Raw genomic sequence first — 18,517 nt, 5'->3', positions numbered from 1 at the left:
TGGGAAGGCAAAAGGGAATGGGTAAACCTTATTCTCATTGAATTTGGCTTAGGGAAGGAAAGACATACACTCGAAATAGGGTATCTCATCCTACAGGAGAGTAGAAGGGAAGGGGATGAGAGGGGGATGATGGAAGGGAGGGCAGGCTAGGGGGGAAGGAAGTTGGAAGCACCCACTTTTGTAAAGGGACAGGATCAAAGTAGAGAATAAAACAAGTGGGAGGTGAGATAGGAGGGAGGGAAATATAGTCAGTCTTTTACAATATATCCACTATGGAAATGTTTTGCATAGCTACACATGTACAACCCATACTGAATTGCTTATCTTCCCAGTAAGGGTGGGTGACAAGGGAGGAAAGGAATGAATCTAGAATTCAAAGTTTTAAAATCAAATGTTAATATATATATGTATATATATATATATATATATATACTAGTATTAATATTATTTTACATGTTACTGGGAAATAAGATATACAGGCACTGGGGCATAGAGATCCACCATGCCTTACTGGAAAGTCAAAGGGGGTATGGGAGAAGATATGGGAGAGAGCAGATTGGAGGAGGGGATATCCTATGGGACTGCTATTTTGGGGTGGTGGGTAGGGGAAAAATGGGGAGAAGATTTGTAACTGAAAATCTGGCGGAAATGAATGATGTAAACCAGAAGTTAATAAAGCATTTGATTTGAAAAAAAAGAAAGAAAGACATAGCTGTCAGGAATAAAAGAAGGTGATAATTCAGCTATCCTCTGTCCCTGTTTGACTATATTTTAAGGATTGTGTTCAGATGGGGATTGGGAGGTGGGGCATGACATTGATAAACTGGAGACTGTCCAGAGGATAGGTGTCACCAGTCCCTTCAGTAAGTGTCCTATGAGGATGGTTTTAGGGAATTCTGAATGTTTTGTGTGAAGAAGAGAAGACTCAGAGAGGACATGATCTCTTCCTTTGGGTATATAAAGGCCTATAATGTGAAAGAGAGATTAACTTGTTCTGTGTTCTGCCAGAGGGCAGAAGTAGGAGCATTAGATAAAAATTGAAAAAGAAGCAAATTTGGGTTTGATATAAGGAAAAACTTCTAATAATTAGAGCCATTCTTTTTTTGGAGGGGGGAGGTCAGGGCAATTAGAGTTAAATGACTTGCCCAAGGTCACACAGCTAGTTTTTTGTGTTAAGTGTTTGACGCCAGGTCCTCCTGACTCCAGGGCCAGTGCTCTATTCACTGCGCCACCTAGCTGCCCTATTAGAGCCATCCTAAAGTGGAATAGGAATGCCACAGGAGGTAGTGGAGGTCTTCAATGACTGAAAGACCAATCATTGGGTATTTTGGGGAGGGGATTCTTTGTTGAACGTAGGTTGGACTAGATCTCAGGTGAGTTTCCTTTCCCACTATTAAAATCTGTAAAATACAGAAATTTAGAATGCTGAATCTGGAAAGCATCTCAGCATCCAGACCCTTAACAATAGATGAGGAAACTCAAGCCCAGAGAGAGAAAGTCACTTGTTCAAGATGAATTAATCATGGAATTCACAGTAGAAACCATGACCCCCAACTCCCAAGCCAGTGCTCAATCCACTGGGCTGCTTTGGTGCTGCCTCAGGTTCTCATGAAAACACAAGAACAATTTCAAGTTAAAAGAAAAATTTCAAAGTTTTAGCCAAAGGTCTGTGCAGTCAGTATCAAATACTACAAAATTTAAACATAGCAAAAAAACTCTGTAGTTTTATTGTTACATGTTCCTTCTGTTTCTTCAGAACAAAGTATCCTAAGAAACAAAAGGATGCAGAAATGACCTCTCCTCCCCCAACCCACCTGTCTTTTTCCATCTGCCCCTGCAACATGGTTGGGGGGGGGGGGGGTAGGGAGGGAACGTTTGTGGCTAAAAGAGGCAGAGGACATTATACAAATTAACAAATTAAACCCTAACTAGAAGCCATGTGAAGTCTGTGTTTCTGTCTATCTTCCATGCCCTTTGGTCCTGCTACCTCATTTGTGCCACAACACCTGCTGTCCAAAATTGCATTAGGACAACTATAGAGGGAATTTGAAAAGAAGAAAGGGAGTAGGGAATGACCTACCTCATCTCTCTCAGCACAGATAAAAAAAAAAAAAAGACAGATGAAGCGAGGGTCCCCCCTCCACACCATTTGCCAACCAAAAAAAACCCCCAAATTCTCCTGACACCAAGAGAGGGAAATGTGCATAAAGGAACAGCATTTCAAAGGGCATGAATAGTTTCAGGAACAAGTCTCTGTTTGTCTCCTGGAGCAACAGCCTCAGGCTTCCACATCTAGAAATGATGCCCTCCAGGATGCCTGTCATCCAGAGATCCAGATGTGCCCTGTGTTGATGTCCTTTGCTGCCACAAACAGTTCCTGGTATTTCTTCCCACATGTCATTCGTGGGAGGCTGAATCGTTTGTAGCTCAAATTCAATAGCAGTTCTCTTGGCTTGAGGAACATGACATGATCGCATGAGCTCATCCTCCTTTTTTTTTCCTTTTGCCCTCCCCCCCAACCTCAGTATCTCATTACTGTGCAAGTAGAACCTACCCAAACTGGGAACCAGCACCCACAGTGCTATAGGTGAACGCTCGCTCATTCTCTCGGACTTTCTGAGACAACAGGCTTGTCAAGGCAGGAAAATAAACCCCTATGACAAAAAAGACAAACTAATCAAATCAAAGGGAAAAACTAATGCCTTCCTGCCAAATCCTGCATTCTTTCACTCACTCATTCAACAAACATACATATTCATTTAATGTGGCTAGATGATTTGTCCTGGAGGGCACCTGGATGGGTTTAACCAGCTCCCCACTTTGGTTATGGTTAAAATCATCATCATCATCACCACCACCACCACCACCACAATGGAAATTTGCACAGCACATATATTGTGTTCTTCACAAAAAAAAAAAAAACAACCCTGTAAAGTAAGTACTACATATATTATTATACCTATTTTACAGATGAGGAAACAGTCTCAGAGTAGTTAAAAAACTTGCTAATGGCCACAAAGTCAGCAAGTGGTAGAAGATTCCAACCAAGGTCTTTTTTTAATTTCCTGTCCTGAGAAAAGTAAGAAAAATTCATGAAGATCAGAGGACTTTCTGGTACCTGGAAACTCAGAGTTTCTAACCTTTAAGGTATTGTGGCCTTCAAGTAAAGACAAAGCTATCAAGAATATCACAGAAGTACTCAGTAAGACTGTGTGAAGATTGTGAATAAATACCTGGTCTGCCTCCCTCCCAAGGCTGTTGTGAGACTCAAAAGAATATGGAGACAGTTCTTTGTAAATTAAAAAATGTTTTACATGTTAGAGATTGTTATTTCTAATCACCAGAAAGTTTGATAATAATAATTCCTTATAGGAGGTGGAGCCAAGATGGAAGAGTAAAAGCAGGGATTTACCTGAGCTCTGCCAAATTCCCCTAAAACATTAAAATAACATCTCAAAACAAATTCTGGAGTGGCAAAAACCAACAAAACAATGGGGGTGAAACAATTTTCCAGCCAAAGACAACTTAAAGATTGGCAGGAAAAGTCTATCTCACTGGGGTGAGAGTGGAGGGCGGTCTAGCCAAGTCTTCACCCAGCAAGTCAGCAGCAGGTCTTAGTAGTCTATACATTTTGGCTTCCCAAGTTCTCAGCCCACAGACTGTAAAGGGGTTGGACAACTGGTCAAAAAGAGTTCTTCTGCTGGCACTGGGAGCAGTACTCTGTCATATAATATATGGTTCCAGATCATAGTTCCAAGGCAAGGAAAAGCAGGAGTAGGAGTAGGGACCCTAGTCATCGTTCTAGTTTGGAAGAGAATGCTTATGGTCACAGTGACCATACCTATCCTTAGATCATAACACCTTGGAAGAACTGAAAACTTACAAACCTCTAGAAAACAGTTCAGGACAGTGACCTGGGAGCAGAACACAACTCTAACATAAAGTTAAAGTCAGAAAATAGGTTGGAAAAAATGAGCAAACAACACAAAAAGAACCTGACCATAGAAACTTACTACAGTGACAGGGAAGATCAAAACACAAACTAAGAAGAAGACAAGAAAATCAAAGCAGCTGCATGCAAAGCTTTGAAGGAAAAAAATGTGAATTGATTTAAGGCCCAAAAAGAATTCCTCAAAGATTTCAAAAAGAATTTTAAAAATCAAATAAGAGAGTTAGAGGAAAATCAGGGAAATAAATGAGAGTGATACAAAGCAATCATAAAAAAAAGACTTAACAGGTTAGTAAAGGAGTGACACACATGTAATATAACAATAACAATAAAGAAAATAACACTTTAAAAAATAGAATAGGCCAAATGGGAAAAGCATAAAAATTCACTGAAGAAAAAAGCATCTTTTTTTTCAAATGCTTTATTAACTTCTGATTTACATCATTCATTTCAGCAGATTTTGAGTTACAAATTTTCTCCCCATTTTCCCCCTACCCACTGCCCCAAAATAGCAGTCCCACAGGATATCCCCTCCTCCAATCTGCTCTCTTCCATATTTTCTCCCATACCCTTTTCAACTTTTCCAGTGGATCTCTATGCCCCAGTCCCTGTGTATCTTTTTCCCAATTACATGTAAAATAGTATTAATAATAGTATATATATATATATATATATATATATATGTGTGTGTGTGTGTGTGTGTGTGTGTGTGTGTGTGTGTGTGTGTGTGCGTGTGAATACTTGATTTTAAAACTTTGAATTCCAGACTCATTCCCTTCCTCCCTTGTCACCCACCCTTACTGGGAAGATAAGCAGTTCAGTATAGGTTGTACATGTGTGGCTAATGCAAAACAGTAACATAGTAGATATATTGTAAAAGACTGACTATATTTCCCTCCCTCCTATCCCACCTCCCACTTGTTCTATTCTCTGCTTTGATCCCATCCCTTTTCAAAAGTGGGTGCTTCCAACTTCCCTCCCCCCAGCCTGGCCTCCCTTCTATCATCCCCCTCTCATCCCCTTCCCCCCCCACACTCTCCTGGAGGGTGAGATACCCTATTTGGTGTGTATTTCATTCCCTCCTCAAGCCAAATTCAATGGGAATAAGGTTGACCCATTCCCTTTTGCCTTCCTATTCTTCCCCTCCATTGTAACCATTTTCCCTTGCCTCTTCTATATGACATAGTTTACCCCATTCTGTCTCTCCCCATCTCTTCTCATTATATTCCTCTCTCACCTCTTAATTTCACCTTTTAAGTATCATCCCTTCCTGTTAAATTGGTCCTGTGCCCTCTATCTATGTATATCTGTAAACATATATACACATTCACATATGTATTCATATGTCCTTATACCCTCATATATAGACATATGTATTTCTATTCCCTTCAATTACTGAGAAAAGTTTCATAAGTTACAATTATTATTTTTCCATGTAGGAATGTTAATAGTTCAACTTTGATAAGTTCCTTATGATTTCTTTTCCCTGTTTACTTTCTCATGCTTCTCTTGCTTTTTGTATCTGAATGTCAAATTTTCTATTCAACTCTGGTTTTTTCAGCAAGAATGCTTGAAAGTCCTCTATTCCACTGAATGATCATATTTCCCCCTGAAACATGATACCCAGTTTTGCTGGGTAGGTGACTCTTGGTTTTAATCCATCTCCTTTGACCTCCGGAATATCATATTCCAAGCCCTTCGATCCCTCAGTGTAGAAGTTGCCAGATCTTGGGTTATCCTGATTGTGTTTACACAACATTCAAATTGTTTCTTCCTGGCTGCTTGTAATATTCTCTCCTTAATCTGGGAATTCCAGAACCTGGCTATAATATTGCTAGGAGTTTTCTTCTTGGCATCTTTTTTTAGGAGGTGATAGGTGGATTCTTTCAACTTCTATTTTGCCCTCTGGTTCTAAAATATTAGGGCAGTTTTCTTTGAGAACTTCCTGGAGGATGATTTCTAGGTTCTTACTTTGATAACGGCTTTCAGGTAGTCCAATAATTTTTAAATTATCTCTCCTGGATCTATTTTTCCAGGTCAGTGGTTTTCCCCATTAGATATTTCACATTGCCTTCTATTCTTTCATTTGTTTGGATCTGTTTAACAGCATTTTGATTTCTCATAAAGTCATTAGCTTCCATTTGCTCCAATCTAATTCTGAAGCAATGATTCTCCTCATTGAGCTTTTGAGATTCTTTTTCCATCTGGCAAACTCGGCTTTTTAAGGCATTCTTCTCCACATTGCCTTTTTGAGCTCTTTTGCCATTTGAGTTAGTCTATTTTTCAAGGTGTGATTTTCCTCAGTCAGGCTGTTGACTCTCATTTCATAATTTTCTTGCATTGTTCTCATTTCTCTTCCCAATTTTTCCTCCACTTCTCTTATCTGCTTCTTAAGGTCTTCTATGGCCTGTAACCAGCTCGTATTTTCCTTTGAAGCTTTTGGTGCAGGAGTTCTGACTTCACTGTCTTCCTCCTGTTCCATGCTTTGCTCCTTTTTGTCCCCAAAATAGGAGTCTAATGTTGGACTGCAATCCAGATCCAAGAAGGTTAAAGCAAGAGCAATTACCCCTCAGTCTGGTGCTTGGTCCCCCTACACTCTGCAGGCCAAGAGCTGAAGCTGCCACGGGGCACTGGCTGGCTGTCAGCGGCTTCTCGCCCCGGGGGCAAAAGCCGATGTACTCCCTCTTACTGGGTCCCAAAGTCCAGACTGCACTGACCTCTCACTTTGTCCTTCACATCTATGTGTTGATAAATCTGGAAACAGCCACAGCTGCTGCTGATCTGGAGTCCCTCTGGCCAGCGGCTGGTCAGGCTCGCCCTGGGGCTAAAGCCTCATTGGGGATGGGCTCGGCTCCCAGAGCACTGCGCTGGCTGATTCCTGCCAGCCTGCCAGGCTGTCCTCAGTGGGAGGTTAGCTTCTCTGTGTCATTTTGTGGGCTCTACAGCTCCAAAGTTTGTTTAGAGTCCCCTTTTTACATGAATTGGGGAAGGTGGAAGCCGGAGCAGCGGGGGTCCTGCTTCTACTCCGCCATCTTGACTCTGCCCCCAGAAAAGAGCTTCTTAAAAAATAGCTCTGGTCAAATAGAAAAGGAAGAACAACTCACTGAAGAAAATAAATCCTTAAAAATTAAAACTAGGCAAGTGGAAGCTAATGACTGCATGAGACACCAGGAAACAATTTTTAAAAACCAAAGAATGAAAAAATATTAGAAAATCTTAAATATCTCTTTGGGAAAATGGTTCACCTGGAAAAAAGATCAAAAAGTGATCAGTTAGAATGACTGGACTACCTGAAAGCCATGATCAAGAAAAGAGCCTCAACATCAACTTTCAAGAAATTATCAAGGAAAACTGCTCTGATATCCTAGAACCAGAAGGTAAAATAGAAATGGAAATAATCCACTGATCACCTCCTAAAAGAGATACCAAAGTGAAAATTCCCAGGAACATTATATCCAAATTCCATAATTCCCAGGTCAAGGAGAATATATTGCAAGCAGTCAGAGAGAAAGAATTCAGACATTGTAGAGTCACAGTCAGTATAACACTAAATTTAACAGCTTCTACACTATAAAATCAGAGGTTTTAGAATATGGTATTCTGTAAGGCAAAGAAGTTAGGATTACAACCAAAAATCACATATCTAGCAAAACTGAGCATAATCGTTCATGGGGAAAAATGGATATTCAATGAAATAAAGGACATTTAAGCATTCCTGATGAAAAAACAAGAAAGAGCTGGATAGAAAAAGTGACTTTCAGGGGCGGCCAGGGGTCTCAGCGAGTAAGAGTACCGGCTCCAGTGTTGGGATGACCTGGAGATCGAATCCCGGGCTCAGACACTCAGCACCACACCCAGAATTAACTGGCCGTGTAACCTTGAGCAAGTTACTTAACCCCGATTGCTTAAAAAAAAAAAGTGACTTTCAAACATAAGACTCAAGAGAAGTATAAAAAGGTAAACAGGAAAGAGAAAGGGATTAAATGGGACTAAATTGTTTACATTCCTATGTGGGATGATTATACTTGTAAATCTTTATCATTATTAGTGCAGTTAAATCCAAGTATACATAGACAGAGGGCATAGATAGGTATGAGTTAACTAGGATGGGATGATATCCAAAAAAACCCAATAAAATTAAGAGGTGAGAAAGGGGAAGGGAGAGGCAAGAATGGGGTTAAATACCACATCAAAGAGGCATGAAAGAACATTCACAATGGAGGGACAGATGGGGGAGGGGGAAATGGGCAACACTTGAACCTTACTCTCATCAGAATTGACTCAAAGAATAACATGTGTATTCAGTCAGGTATAGAAATCTATCTTACCCCTAAGGGAGAAAAGGGAAAGAGGACAATGGGGAGAAGACTAATAGAAGAGAGGGTGGATTGGGGAGGTAGCGGTCAGAAGTAAACACTTTTGAGGAGAGATAGGGTAAAATGAGAAAGAGAATGATAAACATGGGTCGTGGGGGCGGGGGGGAGGGTGGCTACTAACCATAACTGTAAATGTGATTAACTCACCCACAAAACAGAAGCAGACAGCAAAGTGGATTAAAAATCAGAATCCTACAATATATTGTTTAGAAGAAACATACTTGAAATAGAGAGACACACAGAGTAAAAGCAAGGGACTGGAGCAGAATCGATTATTCTTCAGATAAAGTAAAAAGCAGGGGTAGCAATTATAATTTCTTTTTTTTTTAAAGCAACTGGGGTTAAGTAACTTGTTCAAGGTTACACGGCCAGTTATTTCTGGGTGTGGTGCTAAGTATCTGAGCCCAGATTTGAACCCCAGGTCATCCCGACACTGGAGCCGGTGCTCTTACTCACTGAACCACCTGGCCGCCCCTAAGCAATTGGGGTTAAGTAACTTGCTCAAGGTTACACGGCCAGGTGTTTCTGGGTGGGTGCTAAGTGTCTGAGCCCGGATTAGATCCCCAGGTCGACCCGACACTGGAGCCAGTGCTCTTTCTCGCTGTGCTACCTGGCCGCCCCAGCAATTATAATTTCAAACAAAGAAAAAGCAAAAATAGATTTAATTAAAAGAGAAAAGCAGGTGTAAAAGGTACCATAGACAACAAAGTAATCTCGATACTAAACATGTATGTACTAAACAGTACAGCATCCAGATTCTTAAAGGAAGAATGAAATGAGTTACAAGAGGAAATAGACAGTAAAACTATACTGGTGTGGGACCTCAACTTTCACCTTTTAGGATTAGACAAATCTAACCAAAAAATAAGAAAGAAGGCAAGAAGATGAATAGTTTTAGAAAATTTAGATATGATAAAACTCTGGAGAAAAATACATGGGAATAAAAAACATTATGCCTCTCCTCAGTGGTACATGGCACCTACACAAAAACTGGCTATGTTTTAGAAGCACAAAAACCTCACAATCAAGTGCAGAAGAGCAGAAATATTAAATGTGTCTTTTTCATATCATAATGCATAATGAAGGATCATAGAAATATAGAATAAAAATTAATTGTAAACTAAACAATCTAATTCTAAAGAATAACTGGGTCAAAGATCATAAAAACAACAAATTCATTAAAGAGAATGACAAGGCAAGATACCAAAACAATATTTAAAAGAAAATTTCTCTATAAACTCTTACATCAATAAAATAGAGAAAGAACAGATCAATGAATTGGGCATGCAAGTGGAAAATAAAAACTAGAAAAAGAACAAATTTAAAACCCCTAATTAAACAAAAAAATGGAAATCCTGAAAATCTAAGGAGAGAGATTAATAAAATTTAAAATAAGGAAACCATTGAACTAAATAAAACTAGGAGTTAGCTTTATGAAAAAAATTGATAAATTGTTGGTTAATTTGACTTATAAGAAAGAAAATCAAATTACCAGCATCAAAAATGAAAAGGGTGAATTTATCACCAATGAAGATGAAATTAATGCAATTATTAAGAGCTATTTTATCCAATTTGATGCCATTAAATCTGATCATCTAAGTGAAATGGATAAATATTTACAAAAATATAAACTGTTCAGATTAACAGAAGAGGGAAAAGATACTTAAATAATTGAAATTTAAATTGAACAAGTGATCAATGAAGTCTCTAAGAAAAAATCCTCAGAACCAGATGGATTCACAAGTCAATTCTACCAAACATTTAAAGAACAATTAATTCCAATACTACATAAACTATTTGAAAAATAGGCAAAGAAGTCCTACGAAATTCCTTTCAGAAATTTCTTTCATGACACAGATATTGTGCTGATAGCTAAATCAGGAAGAACAAAAACAGAGAAAGACAACTATAGACCAATTTCCTTAAAGAGTATTGATCCCAAAATTTTAAACAAAATACTAGCAAAGAGATAAGAGCAATATATCACAAAGATCATATGGTACCATCAGAGATTTATACCAGGAATGCAGGGCTGGTTCAATATTAGGAAAACTATCAGCACAACTGACCACATCAATAATAAAACCATCAGCAAACGCTATCTGTAATAGGCTTTCCCAGTAAGACTCAGGGTTGGGAAGGAAGGATGCCCACATCACCACTAATATTCAATATTGTACTAGAAATACTAGGCATAGCAATAAGAGAAGAAAAAGAAAATAAAGGGATTAAAATAGATAATAAGGAAACAAAATTATCATTCTGCAGATGATATGATGGAATGCTTGGAGAATCAACTAAAAAACTAATTGAAATAATTAACAACTTTAGTAAAGTTGCAGGATGTAAAATAAACTCACATAAATAATCAGCATTTCTATATATTATCAACAAAGTCCAGCAGGAAGAGATAGAAAAAGGAAACTCTATCTGACATAGCTGCAGACAATATAAAATGCTTGGCATTCTGTCTGCCAAGACAAACCCAGAAGCTATATGAACACAATTTCAAAACACTTTTAATACAAATAAAGCCAAATCTAAACAACTGGAAAAAACATTAGTTGCTCATGGGTGATGAGCCAATCCAATAAAAATGACAACTCTACCTAAATTAAAAGTTACTTATTCAGTGCCATACCAATCAAACTACCAAAAAATTATTTTATAGAGAAAGAAAAAAATAATAACATCATCTGGAAGAACAAAAAGTCAAGAATATCAAGGAAATCAATAGAGAAAAAATGTGAAGGAATGTGGCCTAGCTGTTCAGTTCTTAAAATGTATTTTAAAAGAGAGTAATCATCAAAAACAACCTGGTACTTGCTAAGAAACAGAGTAGTGGATCAGTGACATAGATTAGCTACATTTTCTTCTCTTATTGCTATGCCTACTACACAGTAGTAAATGATGATAATAATCCAGTGTTTGACAAAGATTCAAGCATTTGGGACAAATTAAAAAAAAAACTACTAGGAAATATGGAAAGCAGTTTTACAGAAACTAGGTATAGAACAACATATCACATTTTATACCAAGATAAGATCAAAAAAGGTACATGATTTAGATATACATGGCGATATCATAAGCAAATTAAGGGAGCATAGAATAGTTTGTTTACCTGTCAGATCTATGGATAAGGGAAGAATTTGTGACCAAACAAAAGACAGAGAGCATTGCAGGATGTAAAATGGATAATTTTGATTACATTAAATTCTAAAATTTTTGCACAAACAAAATCAATGCAGACAAGATAAGAAGGAAAGCAAAAAACTGGAAGGAAATTTTTACAGCAGGTTTCTCTGATAAAGGTCTCATTTCTCAACTATATAGAAAACTGAGTTAAATTTATAAGAATATAAGTCATTCTCAATTGGTACATGATCAAAGAATATAAACAGGCAGTTTTTAGAGAAATCAAAGCTATCTGTAGCCATCTTGAAAAATGCTCTATCACTCTTGATTAGAGAAATACAAAATAAAACAACTCTGAGATACCACTTCAAACCTATCATATTGGCTAATATGATAGAAAAATAAAATGGTGGGGATGTGGGAAAATTGTGATATACTAATGCACTGCCAGTGGAGTTGTGAACTGATCCAACCATTCAGGAGAGCAAAATGGAATTCTGACAACAGGGCTATAAAATTGTTCATACCCTTTGACACAGCAATACCATTATTAGGTCTGTATCCCAAAAAGATTTTTTTAATGTACAAAATATACAAAAATATGTACAAAAATATTTATAGCAACTCTTTTTTTGGTGACAAAGAATTGGAAATTGAAGGGATATCCATAAATTGGGTAATACTGAATGAATTGTGATTATGATTACCATTGTGTTGGAGTACTATTGTGCTATAAGAAGTGATGAACAGGATGCTTTCAGAAAAACCAGGGAAGAATTACGTGAACTGATGCAAAGTGAAGTGGGCAGAACCAGTAGAACACTGTACACAGTAAAAGCAATATTGTATGATGACCAACTGTGAATGACTTATCTGTTCTCAGCAATACAATGATTTAAGACAATTTGAAGGACTTAGGATGAAAAATGTTATCCATCTCCAGAAAAAGCACTGATGGTGTCGAATGAAGATCAAAGCATACTTTTTTAAAACTTTATTTTTCTTAGGGTTTTTTGGGGGGGAGTTTGTGTTTTCTTTTGCAATATGATTAATATGGAAATATGTTTTGGATGACTGCACATGCATAACCTATATCAAATTGTTTGCCTTCATAGTAAGAGATAAAGAGAGAAAGGGAGGGAGAGAATGTGGAATTCAAAATTTAAAAAAAACAATGTTAAAAATTGTTTTGACATGTAACTGGAAAATAAATATCTTTTAATAAATAAACATTTCTTATATTTGGACAGCACTTGCTAATTTTCAAAGCAATTCTTAGGTATTTTCTCACTTGTTTACCAATATACATTCATTCCCCATTTGTGCCCAACAGTACAGAGTTCACTACAAAAGCAATAGATTAACAGATATAATATAGTCATCTACATGTATACTCTTTGTCTAGGTTTTGCCTGGTTGCTTGGATCAAAGCAGTTTTTTGAGAAGGAGACAAAAAAAAGTCACCAATAAAGAGCAGCTGCCTCTTAGAGACTCACCTTGAAACAACCCCATGAGTATTCGGGAAAAAGTCATAAAGACCAAGTGGGCGCTGCTGATGTGGGAGAGCAGCAATGGGGTGATAGCCGTGATGAAGCCCCAGGCTGAGGCTGAGATCAAGATGATCTTGTCTCCTCCAATCCTGAAAAGGAAAGGAGATGGAATTTACATAGGAGGAGAAAGAGGGTGGCACAATCAAAGAAAGAATAAGAAATGGAGGGAGACCACTCTATCTTTTTTATTCTCTTCTTTCTCAGTCTTTCCTTTCTTCTCTCTCTCCCACTCCTTTTTTCTCCTTCTTGTCTCCTTTATTCTCTTGCTTCTCTCTCTGGTGTCTGTCTTTTTGTCCATCTCTGTCTCTCTCTCTGTCTCTGCCTTTCTCTGTCTCCCTCTTTTTCCTTTTTCTTCCCTCCCTCTCTTCCACTTTCTTCCCATCCTCTCTCCCTTCTTCTTCCTCTATCTTGCTTTTCTCTATCACTTTTGTCTCTCCCTCTCTCCCACTCCTCTCCCTCTTCCTTCTTCCCTTTTTTTCTTTCTCTCCCTCCCATTGCTTGTGTTTCTCTTTCTCACTCTTACTCTCTCCCTCTTCCTACCTTCCTCCCCCTACCTTCCTCCCCCTCTCCCTCTCTTCTTTCTCCCCTTTCCCCTTTCTGCCTCCCTCTCCCCTCTTCCCTCCTTCTGCCCTGTGGTATCATGGCTGAAATGACAAATAGGAGGAAATCTGAGATATACTGGGAAGCCTGGGAAGTCATCTCAACAAAGAACAACCAAAACAATAATATACAACATGAATACAAGTAATAATGACATTAAAAGCATTTGAAATCTGATGAACTGTGATTCTTTCAGTCATAGCGAAATGATAAGGAAAAGTATATATATATTTCCTTCGCTATAAGGAAGGGGTTTAATATTCAGAGGAGGATTAATAAATCAAGAGAAAATGACTGCAGCATAAAGAGAAGAGGTGAATCAGGAAATGAGAGAGTCTACAACTCTTCTGACCTTTTATGTATTGGGGTCACTTCATATATCCTTCCCTAACAAGATGTAAGAAACTATCTTTGGTCCCTTAACCTGTAATTGCTCTAAATTATGAGGATAGCCTCTCTAACATGTCTTTACCTGGAATCCTTTCTCTTTCATTACAGTTTAAAAGGAAAACAACTACTTTTTCTCTTGGAAAAAAAAAACTTCTTGTCAAAACTACCTTTTCTCTCCTGTTACATACTTCTGTTCCCTAACCCTTTGTTGCACCTTGATAAATATCAACCCAAATAAAGCAAAGCTCCAGATGTCCTCATTCCCTAAAAAATGTGGGGAAAATGAGGTTTGGAGGAAGGAGAATCAGAATGAGGAAAGCCATCTGATTCCAAGCAATGGAACATCCAAAAGGGGAAAAAGCAAACTCACCTATCCCCAAGGTGGCCTCCTATGATCTGAGTTAGGCAGTAACCCCAGAAGAAGCTACTAAGCAGGATCCCAGACTGCTTCTTGTTCCAGCCAAAATATTCATTCATAGAGACAGCACAGATGGGCATGGTGACCCGGGCACAGTAAAGGAGACATGTCCCCAACAATAACATCACAGTCCAAATCTGACTTTCAGGCCTAGGAGAAGCACCAAGAAAGTTGAGTCAGATTATTAGGAGACCTCATCCAATTAAAAACAACTTGAATTGTTTTCTCTTTCACAAAATAAGACATAAAAGATTAAAGTCACCTGATATTTTTCTTTAAAATAATTAATGAAAAAAATAACCCAAGAACCATCTCTATGACACAAAAAAATAGGACAAAGTATTTCTTCTGGGATTACCTATTATTTTATGTTGTTTCACAGGTTCTGTTGGTAGATCAAGTTTCCTAAAACATGAGCTGTAAGCTTTATCATCATAAATCACAAGCAGATCAGGCAAATAGTAAAAGTCAGGGTAAATAGTTAATGGTCTATAAGCAAACTATTAAATGCACCATTTAAAGAAACCCTTTGAGAAAATGAAAATTTCAGATTTACATGTTTGTTAGGTCAAGAATGCATCACAAATCAAATAGACATTATTTATGGAGCAACCACTCATTGGATCCTCCCCCATACTGAAAACCCAGAGCTTGCTATGCTTAATTTCCATTTTAAGGAAGGTGACAGAAGTCAGAAAAAATATAAAATTTTGGAAATCTGTGAAGCAAAAAAAAAACAAGAGAATATATCCATGAAAAGTAACCTTAAGGCCACAACTAGTGGTTCCCAGGGGGAAAGGGCTCATTGTTTATGGGAAAAGGGAAATTGTTCAAGAAGATCACAAAGGTTAGTCATATGAAACTCATATGATCCTTGATTTGCACAACTTGGGGAATCAGAAAGGAATTCATAATAACCTAAAGGAACTTTTAGTTGGAAAGAAGATGAACAGTCTCTTGCAGAAGGAGAGGCAGCACTATAACTGTACTAAATTCTCAATTATAACCATGGTGGAAAGAGAATTGAAATAGGAGTTAGGGGACCTGACTTTGACACTACCTTACTATATTGTAACAAGTTAAGTGCTGCGGGTCTCAATTTATTTATCAATACAATGACGATAATGCTGCCTGCCCTGCCTTAATCTTCCCAGGAGTTTTGTGAAGATTAAATATAATCATAGGACCTTAGGATTTAGAGCTGGAAGGGACCAAAGCAGCTGGAAAGGCAGCAGCACATAGTGGGTAGATAAAGGTGCTAAACTTGAAAGGCAGGAAGACCATGTTCAATGCCAGCCATTCTGATCTCTGAACCTGAAAAGCTGAGGAGGATGAGATATCACACTTTTTGAAGATAGAGGCTGACTGTTTCATCTCTGTATTGTAATTCTAATACCCATCCAGAGCTGGGAATATAAAAGGTCATTTAGAAAAATGTTTGCTAGATTAATATTTAATTTGGAAAAAAACTGACTCTAATATTAGTCATACCTAACATTGTCACAGGTTACACAGTTAGATATTTGCTTTAGGGATGATCACTTTGCCAGCTTGGTAGAGGAGGGACTGGATTGCGGACAGACTTGTGGCAAGCAGACCCAGCAGCAGACCAGTGCAATAGAACAAGTGTGAGGTAATAAGAGCTTGTACCAGGGTGGTAGCAGTGTATGTGAGGGATGTTACCAAGGTTAAAATTGACAGGCCCTGGAAACAGATTGATTTAGGGAGTGAGAGTGAGTAGAGTATGACACCTGGATTTCAAGCTTAGAAGACAAAGCAGATGGCAATGGCCATGTCAGTAACACGGCAGTTTGGAAGGGGATAGGTTTGAGGGAGAAAGATAGTGAATTAAGTTTTTGGATAAGCTGAGTTTCAGATGTCTACAAGACATCCAGTTTGGGATGTCTAACAGGCAGTAGGAGATTGTTGACTCAGGGTTAGTAGAGAGGTTGGGGATGGCTAAATAGATTTAAGTGTCACCAGCATAAAGAACTATGTGAACTGACGCAAAGTGACATGAGAAGAAGAGGTAGATAACTGTGCACAGTAACAGCAATGTTGCAATGATGATCAGTTGTGAAAGATTTGGCTATTCCAATTAGTACGATGATCCAAGACAATTCCAAAGGACTTATAATAAAAAAAAAAATGTTATCCACTTCCAGCGAGAGACCTGAGTGTAAATGGAAGTTTAATTTTCTCACTTTGTTTTTCTTGCTTTAAAACAAACAAAACACCATTCTTCCAAATTTCCTTATTTCTGTTGAGGAGACTACCATTTTTCTGGTCACACAGGTTTGCAAACTATGAGCCATATTCAGCTCCTCACTATCTCTTAAGCCCACACATCAATCACCTAACAAGTATTTTTGATTCTACCTCCACAGCTTCTCTTGAATCCATAACCTTCTCTTTATTCAAATGGCTACTACTCCTCTACAAGTCATCATCTCGTGACTGGATTACTACCAAAAAACCTCTTTCTTGGTCTTTTTGCTTCAAGCCTCTTCCCACTCCAATCTCTCTTCCACACAAATAAAACTGATATTTCTAAAGTGTAAGTCTGATCATATCACTTTCCTGCTCAATAAACTCCAATGGCATCTTGTTACCTCTAGAATAAAATGCAAACTACTCTGATGATCCTTCAAGTCCTTCACTTCTGGGCTCCCAGCCACCTTCCCAGCCTTATCAACCTTCGTGCTCTTCCTCACACATGACATTCCATCCTCCATTTCAATGCTTTTGCAAAGATTAGACCATTCTTGGCATCAGCCATGCCCTCACCTATGAATCCCTAGCTGCCTCCAAAGCTCAGCTCAAAGCTATCCTTTCCTGATTCCCACTACTGCTGCTAGTGTTTGCCATTAAAAAAAAAAACACTACCTTTATTTATTTTGCACATACATGGATATAATATAAATGTGTGTATATATGTATGTATATTTATATAGTATATTCTTATAAGTGTACATGTTGTCTTCCTTGATAGAATGTAAGTTCATTGATGGCAGGGACTATTTCTTTTTTTGTCCTTGCATCCTCAGAGTGTAGCATGGGACTTAGTATATAGCAGATACTTAATAAGTGCTTGTTCAGTAATTGTATTGCATATAAGGGATGGCTTTCTTTTACAAAATAACAGGCACCTATGCTTTTAGACCTCAAGGTATTTTCTCAGAGGTCCCTGTTCTTCTAACAGAGGCTCCACCAAGTCTTTGTCAAGTTGCCCCTTTATATGTGTCAGAAAACTTTCATGTAACTGCTACTGAGTCTCAACAGCTCCCTTCTCACCCCACTCTTACCCTCCCTCCTGCTGTGTGCAGTTTGAAGCCCAGCTAGTCTGACTAGAACAGCTCTTTAGCAAATGCATTCCACTGTGAGCACTAGGTAAATATCTAAATATGAAGTGACACAGTCTGGATTGTTAGGTTAAAAAACAAGCTGGCCAGTTGGACACAAACCCCACGTGTCTGTATAAGGTAGCAGAATGTTTCCAGCCCATCAGGTCTGACTGGGAACTCAGTTCACATATATATTATATTCTTATTTTCATCTATAAAAAGCCCCCCATTGTGTGAGGTCCTGTTCAGAGGTGACAGAACACCTCTTTTCATTAAGTTTTCATCTGAGCTAAGTGGGATCTGGTTCAAATGAGAGCACCCTGTTTAAAATTATTTGCCTCACAAATGATTGGAAACCAGGGGGATGTCCATCAATTGGGGAATGGCTAAACAAGTTGCGGTATATGAATGCAATGGAATACTATTGTGCTATAAGAAATGAGGAGCAGACAGACTTCATAATAACCTGGAGAGACATATAAACTGATGCTGAATGAGGAAAGCAGAACCAGGAGAACTTTGTACACAATTCCAGACACATTGTTTCTGTGATGACTAACTTTGATAAACTGGACTCCTCTCAGCAACGCAAGGTTAGAAGACAGCTCCAAAAGACTCATGATGGAAAAGGACTATCCACATCCAGAGAAAGAACTAGAGTCTGAATGCAGAATGAAGCAAACTACTCTCTCTCTCTCTCTCTCTCTCTCTCTCTCTCTCTCTCTCTCTCTCTCTCTCTCTCTCTCTCTCTCTCT

The 18,517-nt window shown here is 38.3% G+C and overlaps 1 protein-coding gene across 3 annotated transcripts in view; it reads right to left on the bottom strand.

Moving 5' to 3' along the window:
• Nucleotides 1–18,517, bottom strand: part of SLC17A9 (solute carrier family 17 member 9) — a 42,125-nt gene that overhangs the window by 13,255 nt on the left and 10,353 nt on the right. For 2 of the 3 annotated variants that reach the window (XM_069072578.1, XM_069072580.1), the window contains exons 2-4: nucleotides 14,371–14,568; nucleotides 12,957–13,099; nucleotides 2,555–2,654 (exon numbers count right to left, since the gene is read on the bottom strand). In XM_069072578.1, coding sequence (XP_068928679.1) covers nucleotides 2,555–2,654; nucleotides 12,957–13,099; nucleotides 14,371–14,568 — 441 coding nt within the window. The remainder of the gene's footprint in view (nucleotides 1–2,554; nucleotides 2,655–12,956; nucleotides 13,100–14,370; nucleotides 14,569–18,517) is intronic. The other variant, XM_069072581.1, reaches the window with a different exon arrangement.

The sequence above is a fragment of the Petaurus breviceps genome, unplaced genomic scaffold (assembly GCF_028583685.1).
Source record: "Petaurus breviceps papuanus isolate PSGF00001 unplaced genomic scaffold, PetGlider_PUasm1.0 90847, whole genome shotgun sequence".
Lineage (NCBI taxonomy): Eukaryota > Metazoa > Chordata > Mammalia > Diprotodontia > Petauridae > Petaurus > Petaurus breviceps.
Note: the sequence above shows the minus strand (reverse complement) of the source record. Positions and strands in the feature narration are given on the sequence as shown.